This window comes from Poecilia formosa, unplaced genomic scaffold (genome assembly GCF_000485575.1).
Source record: "Poecilia formosa unplaced genomic scaffold, Poecilia_formosa-5.1.2 Scaffold279, whole genome shotgun sequence".
Lineage (NCBI taxonomy): Eukaryota > Metazoa > Chordata > Actinopteri > Cyprinodontiformes > Poeciliidae > Poecilia > Poecilia formosa.
This window is the reverse complement of record NW_006800218.1, coordinates 309,152-321,742: the sequence shown is the minus strand read 5'-3', so window position 1 is coordinate 321,742 and position 12,591 is coordinate 309,152. Positions and strand designations below refer to the sequence as shown.

Below are 12,591 nucleotides of genomic sequence, written 5' to 3'. Positions count from 1 at the left end.
TTAAAACTACTTTCATCCCTGAGAATAGTCAAGTAACTATGTCACCTTCAGTTGTTATAATAAAGTTTATATCAAATATAACTTAAAAGAAATTTTGCTTTGTAATTTAGTATCTTGAAATTGGGTCTCTGTCTCTTTAAAAACTCCTGGTCTTTCTGAAGCTCTAGCTTCAGGAAGTCATCACAACATGGCTCCTCTATTGACCCTTCAACAACATTTTACCAGCATTTCACGGAGAAGCAGCTCCTATAACGAGCTCAGTAGATGTGCAGTTCCATCAGGTGTTTGCTAATTGCTGCTGGCTAGTCTGAAGGAGCTGAGTGGGTGAATAACAGATGGAGGGCTGTTCTGTGAGGCAGAAGCTCAGAGGAGGGGCAGTTGCCTTGAATTTTGGGAGATTGGCAATTGGTCAATACCCAAGAAATTGATCTTATCTACCAATCATATCGACCTCGGCAAAGGTCTGAAAATCAGCCACTGGTTCCCTTTGCTCTGCATTGAGAGTTTTGACTGACAGATCTGCCCACCAGGTCACGTGTGTGGTGAACAATAATTACCCCACTGTCTTTAACTTAGTGTCTGATAGCAACTTTTAAGACAACAAAATTAGTATCTGCCAATTTTGGCAAATACCAAAGTCAGGCTTTTTAAAGATTGTTGATCAGTCAGAAAACTGTGACTTTATCTTATCATTCTAATTATCTGTCCAGTGTCTTTACCCAGCGGTCATTGGACGAGAGTCGGGTTACTCTGGTCAGGTCATCACCAGCCCAACCTAGCCAAATTTAAACCCTTGCACTTTCTTTTAATTTTTTTTAAAGGCAAACACTTCATATTTCAATTTCCTTTTTTTGTTTTAATAAAGTTAATGAACATGGTTTTTATTTTGCCTTATATGTTTTTAAGGATTAAATCCTTTTATCAAAACATGCACAGATCCAAAGAAAACCTTTGCACGATCTAAAAAGCACAGAAGGTGAATAAAATCTTCACACACGCTGCTCTCATAACACACATCGTATCACATAATAACACACATCACTGTCCTCATGAGGCATGCTGCTGAAACTTCAGAGCTTGTGGACTCTGCTTTTTCCACTATGGGAATATTTGCCAACTGCCCTGCAGCTATAGCATTACAGTCTCTTTTTTTTTTTTTTTTTCCCAGTAGCACGGTCACATGTTTTCGTAGGATGCACAAGAAGATATGTAATGAATAATGTAAATAGGCCTTACCCTTTCCTTTTGTTTTTCCAGGTCCCACCTTTCTTCTTATTCTTTTCAGCCTTTCACATCTCGGTGAGTGGATGGCTGACAAACCTGCAGGTGCTGTTGAGCAATCGGATCAGATTTGTTTGTGCGCTTTGAAACAACTCGGGACACTTGCCATGACAACTGGAACTTACTTGATATTTATCTTTTATGTTGACTTAAACGCCTGAAAGACCAGGAAGCAACTTTTCTTCTCTTGGACATAGAACTAGAATTCAATGTTTACTTTGCTTAAAAAAAGGGTTAGAACTAACTTTAATAGGAGAGGTCAATAGTGGGAGATTTCCTCCAGTTTGACCTCTTGACCCTTTTTTTTTCTTCCATTGGGTGTTATTGAGGCGGTCTCTGAAACCTGGCTTTTTTTCTGATTTCGGTGACTGTATCCAGGCGAGGTGCAGTGAAAGTCCTAACCCCAGATCTGCTGCATAAATACAGGGGGAAACTAGCAAAGCCTCTGGCTGAAAAGCCCAGCCCTGCTCTGCCTGTTTGGGCCGGTCCCTCTCTTGGTGATAGCTTACCTCTGGAATTCAGCAAAGCTTTTTTATATTCCCATTGATTGGACAGAAACAGCAGTACACGCCTACAAAAGGGGCAGTGTGTGCAAACTCCATCGTCCTCAGCCGCTTTTTGCTGAAATACAATCACTCTTTCAAGCAGAGATTTGCTTTTTGTGTTAGGTTTTTATCTTGTTTGGGGTTTTTGTCAGCCCTCCTTCCTATTCTCTCGGCACCGCATTTACTTTGGAGGGGAGAGCAGCGAAGGGGTGGGAGCGGGGGGGGAAGAGGGAGAGTCAAAGTGTTCGGCTGCAGCGGCGGTGTCATTCTGAGCGTACCTGTGTAAACAGGGTATGGTGATTGCATTATGATGCAGCCCCTCCCTGCCACCATGACATATCAACAGCTATTGTTTAGCCTCAGGTGTTTAATTCTGGTTGGCAGGAAGCGAGCTGTTGCACAAGGCATGTGGTAAGATTTGCACATCAGCATGACAGGTCATTAGCAAAATCAGAACAGCGTTGAGAAATCGCCTGCGTTCTGCTTTTATTTGTTTTTGCCAGCTCGTATGAAATCCAGCTGTTATTTCTGCTCAGCGTTTGTCACAAAGGCTCTGACCACAAACTAACGGTGGTTACAGTTGTTTATCATCTAGAAATAAATCACATCAAATATCATAACATTTTGATTAGTGACTGGATTTTGGAGAATGTTTGGTTAATGGCTCCTAATATATGTGAAGTCCTAATAGCTCTCCTCATATTTTAGGTTTGTGGTGAATTAGATTTCTCTATTAGCAAAAAATAAAAAAACTTCAGATATATAGAACTGTGAAAAAATTTCTGCCCCCCTAAATTGTGATCAACAGTTTTGTTCCTTCACTGGTCAAATAAAAAATGAATGAGTCCTGTCTGATGATGTGAAGTAGGCTAAGAGATCTCAAATAGGAACAGATCATGCCCATTCACGAACAGACGAGAAACGGTTATTGTCGTTTATCCTTCTGGAAAGAGTTACAAAGCCATTTCTAAGGTTTTAAAACTCAGGTGAACCATTACCCACATGCCAAGAAAACAAGGAACAGTGGTGAACCTTCCCAGTAGTGACCGGACAACAAAAAATAGCTAAAACTTAGTTTCAAAACAAAATTTCAATACTTACAATTTTAATAATTTTGCCAAAAATATTATCTCTTTTGGTATCAAAACCCACCTCTTCTACTCTTCCACCCAAAGAGCTCTTTGTCACATCCAAGTTTGGGAATTGCAGTTGTGCAAATCTTTCTTCAAGAAGGATTCCTTTATAAAATAAGTTGACACCATAAGAAATTAAGAACTTTATAGTCTGTTTCTATGAGTGTTGTTTGGCAATAGCAGCGGCGGAAGTGAACGAAGCCGTTCAGTCCGAGTTGTTCTGCGCATCACAGCAATTAAAGTCTGAGCAAGAGGACTGTCCAAGACGGTTTATTGTTGCCGTTTGGCTCACCACTTCTTTCTTTGCAATGGGTGGATGTTCATTTACAGGGCACCCAATTTCTGGTCAATTTCATAGCGTAGCTTCCTGTGCAGCCATGTTGATCCATTATGTTAGGTGATGACCAAATGTTAGCAGTGGGGTAAAGTCAGATCCAATCGAGTCCACGCTGCCAATAAGGAATTGTTTCTCAATAGTGGAGTGTCCAGGCCCTCTGTATGAACAAGGACTGGTTTTTACCAGGCTAACTTTAAGATTGTTCAACAAACCATAATCAGACGATCTTAATATATTGAGATGCATATCAATAATTCAGCAATGACTGCATGTGCTGCTCTTTTTACAGATGGTTTAAGTTTCAGTGGCTGTTAAGTCTCCGATCAAAGACTGTATGTAGTTCCATCTAAAATCTTGATATCCTGCCTGTTTTTCACTGATCTACACTCCCCCCTACCCCCCGTCACCACTCTGTACACTTGTTCTCACACATGAGAGTGTTGGACCGTGACCCCGGGCCAGCAGTTCTCAATTCTTGGCTTGTGTCTGTGTTGAGCCAAGGATTTACCACTGGCTTGCTCAGTTTCACTGGGGATGCAAACCGTTTGAGATGATTTTACAGCTGATGGACATCATGGCTTCTATAATTACTGCAGCCCTAATCGGCAGTCTTAAAACGAGAGCCTTCCAGAGCTTATTTTAAAAAGAACGCTGCTGCAGCTCAGCTCTCCACCCTTGGATTGGTTTTCTCATTAGTGGATGTATCTTTTCATAAGTCAGTGTTGACACGTGTCTTCTTGAAGGGTTGAGGAGCGGGCGGCTCTATGTGCTGGCAGACTGAGACGTCTGGACATCAGGACAGTCTCAACCTCCAATTAATTATTTGGTTAGCAACAACTTTAATAATTTATTGGGGATAAATGATGCTGGAGCTCCAAGATAGTGTTTTTTTTGTTTGTTTTTTTGTTGTTGTTGTTTTATAGCCAGTTTTGATCTAATTTGAAAAGCTTATCCTCTCATGATGGGAATTTGTTTTAAACAAAAGACTTGTTTTTGCTAGACTTCAAACAATATATTCAGTTCACAAGAAAGGGTGTTGATATGCAATGAAAACTTCATATGAATGAGTTTTTTTTATTTTACTTTTGTAGTATTCATGCTTGTCTTAATCTACGGTAGAGCATGACAGGAATAAGACGGGAACTTTAACATTATTAGCAACTAACATTCGCCAGTTCTTACCGTGATTAGAGATCATTTTAATGTCACGTTGTTACCTATTTTATCTTATGCTCCTTCTTTGCTTTTGTTACAGATGTCTATCAGCAGATTCTGTCAACAGGGTCTAGATTTCTTTTTAGCACGGAGCAGTTAGGGGCAAAAACTAGAAGAGCAGTAGACTAAAATGGCAAACCTCCTCTTACCTCTTTATTTATTTTTTTACATTTTTCAAACTTCCTGTGATTATTTCATCTTTGTCCTCATTTATTTCAAGTAGCATTGCTTTTACATTATGTAGGAGGCTGTTTGAACCTTTCTGTGAACCACCACAATTTGAGGCGTGGCCAAGAAAAACTTGCATTCATTTTAGGTCTTGCACGCTTAGATCCCCTGATCACGTTTGACGGGCATACAGTATGTAGAGATTTGCAGGGATCTTGAAGGCATGTAGGTCAGCACCCACATCATTTCGAAGATGAGATCTTTGAATGGTCGGGGTGTGTTTCCACTCCGGTCTTCTGAGGTTTTCATTAAGCTGAGAAAAGATATGACCCTGGGGCTTTTTCATTTGTATTGCAGTATTTACTTTAAAACTAACTGAAGAAAGAGGAGTAGAAGAATGACAAGGCCATGAGTGCACTTTAGCTTACCGCTAAGCCTGGCATACATAAGATTGTCTGCATTAAGTATTCACTCAGAAAACGGATCACTTACCTGGTGATGCATACGTGTGTGGGTGTGCAGGTATGATACGGTGACACAGGAATTACATTCTTGTATAATAGCTGCTTTGACTTTACATTGTAAGTTTATTCAAAGGATGCATTAAATTGCAACACATACCAATACATTTCATTTTCAATGGGAATGTAGTTTTCATTTTTGCCCAGCTTGTAGCTTAACATGTTTGTAGGTCCATGTTAAGCAGAGGTGGCACAGCTTCCCACAACCCTGGTTTGAGTTAACTTCAGAGTAAAAATGTTTCTCTTTCTTTTAAATTGACCACTAGGGTTGGTACTGATGGCGCTTTCAGTCTACCATTAGAGAAGAAGCTTGTCTGATTTCAGATGCTCATGAATGGTGCTGTATTAAACCAATAAACCATACACATGGTCCAAACTTCCCACTAATTGTCACCGCACCAAAGGACTCTCCTTTTCAGCAACACTTATTTTTTTTTAAACTTGATGTTCTTTACTGACATTCATTTGGCACAAACCGTTGAAAGTAGTTACTCCAAGATTCTTATTCGCTTTGAAATCCTCACTGAGAAACATATTTTCTTGATGTTCAGCATTCCCCAGTCTGTCCCTCCACCTGCTCCATCGCGCCACTACTCATGCAGGACCTTGGGGTGTAGGAATGTGGGGCTTGGACAGTCTGCTGGTTTCCATCTTGGAATGAAGAGAACCGCCTCTCCTTGGTTTGGGTCTGTTTGCCTCTCTGGGGTATCGTTGCCTGGACCTGGGTGTGTAGAGGGCATCTAGGTGGTGCGAGTGTGTGTATGGCATAAATTCTTGTGTCTTTACGTTGGGTGTGAGTGTGTGTGTGCATGAGGATGGGAGCGTGTGATTGTGATGTGTGTTATGTCAGGTCTTGGGATGCGATTCTCCTTGATCATCTCAGACCTCCCACCATGTGTGTGTGATCTATTCCTCCCCCGGTCACAATCCCGGGGCCTCTGCCCACCGATGCATTGCCACCTCACTCCAGGTGACCGCCTTGCGGGACCCGGGCCCCCTGGCTCTGCTGAGCCTCTCCTAAGGGTCGGTGTGTCCTTGACTCCCAGGCGTCTGGGTCCAAAGACGGTTCTGATACAGTCTTGGGCTGCGGTTGTCTCTAAAAACATCCTGTCTTCATTAGTTCAGTGTACTTCCCCGTGATGTCTTTGTTATATATGTGTATGTTTTGTGTCGTTGTGCTTTCTCGGTTGTATTTTTTTCTCTTTCTGCAGGTGTAGAAGCAGACTTCTAGGCCGCTTTCTTGTATTCTCTGCATCCTTCTTTCTGTCCGCTATTCTTTTTGCCCCACCTCTTTTCCTTTCTTTTCTGTCTCAGTTGCATTTGATATAATCCCAAAGCAATTTCTAATAAAGCCTTAAATCTATGCAGTTGTATATCAAGTGGAAAAATATAGTAAAAGCTGTAATGCTCCATTTGTGAAAGTAAATATGTCCTGACAAAATCAGCCTTACTTTGAACCCACAACTTCTGCTGTGTTAAAATTTTATAGCTGACATAACATTTTTAATACAGTAAAAAAAGAGTTGCTTCTCTTTAGTTAGATCACAGTTAGATCCTTTTCTAAATTTGTGATATATATTTTTTAAATACTGCGATACAATAAGACTGTGTTGTTTCTGGTTAAGCATGTCCTACTGTGGGAATCTCATTGTGATTTTCTTTAACTTTTCATCTCTAACTATAAGCCTCCACAGCACTGGAAGCAGCAGTGAAAACTCGTATATCTTAGGCAGCCTTGTTCTTTTCACATAATTTCTCGTACAGAAAACAAAACGGAACAGAAAAAAAAAAAAAACAAACATGTTTCCTTCGGATCATCTGGGTGTCTGTCGTAAGCCAGGGAGAGATTGACAGATTGCACATGGCTCCCAAAGCAAAACAAAAACAAGATGCGCATTCAGTGTCCCAAATCAGCTGTGACCGGAAGCTGAAAGGCTGGACCAAGTGTCACTAACGCTGACGAAAAAAACAAAACAAAAACGCTTGTGTGTGTTTTTTTTTGTTTGTTTTTTTCAGGAGAGACGGGGATGGGGTGCGCATCTACTGGGACCGGCTGAGGGAACCCTCATTCACCTCCAGGTGGAACCCCTTTGCCAACGACTTCCCCTTCACCACGTTCACTCACCATCCTGTGAGGAACATCGACACCTTGGCTGCTCTGTGTGACGTAGGTGGACTGATGACGGTTTTATTTTTGTAATTATTAGTTTTTGCAGACGCTGTGAGAGAGACATGTTTGTTTTTTTTTATAATCACAGAACCCATGTACTGGTGCTTCAAGGAATTTAGCTTGTTACAACATTTCTGTTCTTAGAATAGAACAATGTTCTTCTGGAGTTCTCAGAATAATCCGCAGACGCCTTAGGATTTGTTCTATAAAGAAAACAGATATATTCCTATCAACCCATCGCTCCCAATTTAGTGATTTTCATAGTGAAATAGAAAACCTGACACATTAAGACTTCAGTTGCATTTTGCTTTCAGCTGCCTTCCTCCAACCCAGGTGTAGGTGTTGTTCTGACATCTCCATGTTTGATGGTGCGGTGGAGTGAGTCAGAACAGAGAAATGACTAACTGGAAAAGGAGCATCAAAGATGATTTATTTGGAACTGATAATTTTCAACTCTGAGAACTGAGACACACACACACCTGGATCCAGGAACGAGCTGCATGATCTAATCTCATGAGTTGGTGCTGAAGGCAAAATACATGAAAACTAATTTGAGTTTCAGAGATTTCAAATCTTTAACGGTTGTTTTCAAGACAAACTTTGACGAGAAATATTTGGTGTTTCCATCTGACTTGATCTCATTACACCCCTAACTAGTCATCTAAGTCTTTGTAGAGTTTAGCAGCCATGTGTCATGTCAAATTAATGACTTTAATAAAGCATGCATTATCCAAAATTCTCCCCCTTATATTAACAAATAACAACCAGCATTTCTGCCACTAGTGATTTTCTAGCCTATATAAATTATTCTTCCATTATTCTTGTATTCAAACGTAAAATACAAGAAACTGAGCTTCAGTTTCTTGTATTGAGCTACGTTTTTATTTTCACATTTTTTTTGTTTAAAAATGTGACTGCATGCTCTGATGTTTACCACCGTAACTGTTTATATGGGCAGGGAAATAATGAAAATCACATGACTGCTTCCTCCTAGTTATGGAATTTGTAAACCTGCTCAATATTCACACTGGAAGCCCGTCCCAAATCATCATAATCATCATCATCATCATCATCATAATATTCCAGACACAAAAGAAGGTCCATAGTAAAAAAATAAAACAAGCAAAATAAGAAATAGGAAAAAAATAAACATGACACATATTATTCACTGAGTCACAAATAAATGATGCGGGCTTAGTTTTAAGACTACGGTGCATAAACAGTTTAAACAATTCCAATTCTTTTTTTTTTTTTTTTAAGTCAGAATTTTGAAAAAAGAAGTGAGAATTTTTTTTTATTGTTAGTGACCCTGATCTGGTTCCATAGAGTTCAGAAGGCAGTGGCCCGCATGTACAGATAATTTTCTTGCAATTTGTGAAAAGTTTTTCATGCTTTTCATTTGCGAGACATTTCCAGTGAAGGTGTCAGTCTGAGGATGTCCTTTACATATTTATCCATATCTCTGCCACTGATTGCCTACCATAACCAACAGAACATATAGCGCTCATGTAATCTCGTCATGTTTGAGTCCTTTGCTAAAACTGCTCCGTTTACATCCTGTGGTTTACCTTTCCTATCCAATTTTAAAACAAAGTCATCTCAAATTGGGCGACTTTGTTTTTTGGCCACTAATTCCTACATTTTTAGCCATTGTTCCCCCCACAAAAAAAGTGAACGTCACCTGGAACTGACAAATATTGGTTGGTAAAATGTTGCATATCGATCAACCTTACATCTTCCGCATGTGGAGATCAAACTGTGTATGTTACAGCAGGAAATGGTCATGTCGCCTTCCTGCCCCACTGAGGAGACGCAGCAGAACTTAACAGACCTCAGTACCTAGAACCATCCACTCTTTTGTCCTGATTCTGAGTCAGTCAGGATTTGTGATTCACCATCCGGTTTGTTAAATATTGCATCAAAGCTTCTTTGTTTTGTTTTTGTTTTTGTGCAGCTTTCTGTTCTCCAGCTGCTGGTTTTTAAAAGTCCTCTTTTTGTCTTTTTGTTCAAAGGCGTTGTCGTTTTTAAAACGAATGTAGAGTTTCACAATGAATGTAGCCGAGTTTAGATCTGATAAGACGGCGCGTCTTCACACCTTAAGGTGTGGAATTTAAAAGGGAAATTGCTGAACATTACTCAACCTCCTTTTTAAAAGGTGTCATCAGTGATGTTGCAATCAGGAATTTGATCCCATCTTTGGTTAAAAAAAGGGGGGAAAAAAAGTTTATTTAAACAGAAACTGATCCTCTACAGCAAGATGCTTTTGAAAACTGTAAATGAGGTGAGGCTGCTTCTAGAAACGATACAATAAACAGTTTAAGTCGGACTAAAACTAAAACTTTTTCTCCTTGAGGCTAAAGATCCTTTACCTCCACATGTCTGAACCTGATCATTAGTGTGTGCGCGCCGCTACAGTATGAGTTATAGACAGATTAAATAGTGTGCCAAACATCATGTTTGTTTTTACTTTCACCTTTGTTTATTTTATTTGAAAGAATCTCTTTTTTCCCCCCGTGAATCATAACCGTGCGCCAGCATTAACTAAAATCTGATGATTTCATGTCAATTGGAGAGTTTTACATTAAATGCAGTGCCTTAGGGTAGTTGCCATATATAGGAACACAAACATTTCTAGTGGTTGCCAAAGGGGGAACATCGTTAAAGCTGCAGTATGTAGCTTTTTTAAATGTTTTTCTTTTACATATTTGTTAAAGCTATCCCCATGCCTTGACAATTTGGTGTGAGACAGATTATATGTGGAAAAAAATCCAGCTCCTTCCTGAGCTACTATTTTCTATCTGAGGAAATAAAACCCAATCAGAGCCTGGAGGAGGGTCTTAGCGCTGTCAATCAACCTTGTTTACGTGCTGCTAAATATGCTGATGGTGGAGAAACGACTTACTGTAACAGGAAAACCGTTTGTCTGCCGACATCAGTGGCTATGCTAACTAGCCTGAACATTAACGACAGGCTATGCTAGCTGCAGCCCAAACAGAGAGCAAGGGGCAAAATGGATGGTGATTGACAGCGATAAGGTCCGCCTTCTGACTCTGATTGGTTGTTGAAGGTAAAGGAGCTGTTTTTTTTGGTTTTGTCGTAGTTTCAACAAATTCACATATATATGTATTATAAAAATAACATATGGCTCATTTTAATATGCCTGATGGTAAACTCTGTCTCTGCCACTGAGTGAAACAATCTCCAGTGAAAAGTTGTGATTCAACACTCTGACCTCATTTCCTCATGTCGTAGCATACATGTGTGTTTTCTGGGAGGTCAAAATAGTTACTGGGTGTAACTCAGCTCCTGTGTAGCACCAAGGTAAATATGCTGCTACTGCTGTGAGGAAAGGATTTAATTACCCCGCTGAGGCAGAAATTACAGTTATGCTTGGCAGCACTTTACGGTTAGGACATAGATGTATGTTGACATACAAGAGTCCCTCAAACAGTTTCCTAATAATGGATATAGAAACGGTGAACTGCACTGGTCCTCTAAGCAAGATAAACTAGAGTTTATCTTGTAAACTCTGTATTTTGTCTCAATTTTTTTAAATTATTTCATATTATTGCCCTAAATTAAAAAATGTTATTAATCAGAAATCCAGGGGATCTGCATCCCTGTGTGTGAGAACTGGTCGATCCTTAACATTGGAATATACTACTTTATTTTACTGATGTGCATCACTCATTTCCATCCATTACACTGGTCAACAGACAAAAAATTATCTGGGGTTTTTCAACTGTTTTAGAGTCATTTTGATGTGGTGGATCCAAAAGTCACATTGGTTTTGGTCAACCAGGTCAACTTTCTGAGCTATGGAGCAACATGAGCATCAAAATGCATGACCTGTTCTCTCATCTGGATCGATTTCCTGAGGATCAATGAGTGATGAGCAGGAGGAGAGACTCCATCAGGACAGAAAGGAGACGGAGGATTTTACACAATGAAGACGTGATGTTCAGTTTACATGTACTTTCACTTATCAGGGTTTATTATTCAATTTACAGAAATCCAAGTTTGTAACATTTAAATACACTCTGTTAGAAAACTTTTTTTTCTCCTAAAACCTTTATTGGGTGAGAAATATTAACAGAAATGAACTGACAATGTCACAAAAAAATCAGTCAATTTAGTCAGATCATATTTCTCTAAGTCAAGTTTGAATAAAAACCTGGCCTGATTGAGAAAAATGGATGTCATTTTTCAATCCAGCAGCGAAAAATAGTCCAAAGTCAGTTGGAAAAACAAAGACAACTTCCAAAAAATATTTTTTGTAACCCAGTGTTTTATCTGTTGGGTTCAGTTATGTCTGGAAAACAAGAACTGAATGACATGTAGAAAATAATGTACTGGGAAAAACTCTAAATCCCAGAATGCCCTGCCTTAACCTATTTTTATTCCCACTTCCAAGGAAGGAGCAGCTTCCCAGTGTGTTTGACATCATAGAAAACTTTTTGGCTTTTCTTGATAATCAAGTGGTGCAGGGCAGTGTGCAAGGGCCATGGTAGATAGAAAAAGGAGTATATTTTTGAAGAAAAAACTCATAAATTCTGAGATTAATTTTCTAGAAAAAAAACTCAGAAATTTCTGACTTTAAAAAATAAGAAATTCTGAGAAAAAAACTGAATTTCTGATGTTAATCTCAGAATTTTAGTTTTTGTCTGAGGGTTATTCTTTTTTTGTCTATCTACAGTGGCGCTAATACGCCATCGTAGATGATACCCCAATTTGGTCATTTTGATCTAGATTTAAAACGTTATTAATAAAGTTTTGGTATTTATTAGTTATTCATAGCCAGATCTATTGTTGCACTACATGTTTAGATATTTCTGCATGGATCAATACATGAATCTTCTTGTTTTGGCCCACCAGAACATTCACCACTTCATTGGATGCATTTAAAACGTTAAAAAAAAAGGATGAAAAATCTTAATCTGTGTAGATATTTCTGATCCTTCCTCAGATCCAGACTTTTTCCGAGAGGCTCAAGGCTGCGGCTGAGAGAGCCCACGTCAGAAAGCCAATTCCTGGGAAAGCCAACGGAGTCCTGGTGCTGCAGCAGCCAATCCACATCGAGGCGTACGTGGGCGCCATGTCCTTCCTTGGAAACCAGAACAAACTGGGCTACTGCATGGCCCGAGGAAACCTCGGATTTTAAACTTGGTGTAACTTTTTCGATGTTTGGGATGTTTTCTCTGATTTTTTTTTTTTTTTTTTT

At 39.5% G+C, this 12,591-nt stretch overlaps 1 protein-coding gene across 1 annotated transcript in view; it reads left to right on the top strand.

Annotated features, from left to right (window-relative positions):
- Nucleotides 1–12,585, top strand: part of tprg1 (tumor protein p63 regulated 1) — a 30,578-nt gene extending 17,993 nt beyond the window's left edge. Inside the window, exons 5-6 of the mRNA XM_007571362.2 lie at nucleotides 7,217–7,367; nucleotides 12,337–12,585. Coding sequence (XP_007571424.1) covers nucleotides 7,217–7,367; nucleotides 12,337–12,531 — 346 coding nt within the window. The 3' untranslated portion in view covers nucleotides 12,532–12,585. The remainder of the gene's footprint in view (nucleotides 1–7,216; nucleotides 7,368–12,336) is intronic.
- The last annotated feature ends 6 nt before the right edge of the window (nucleotides 12,586–12,591 follow it).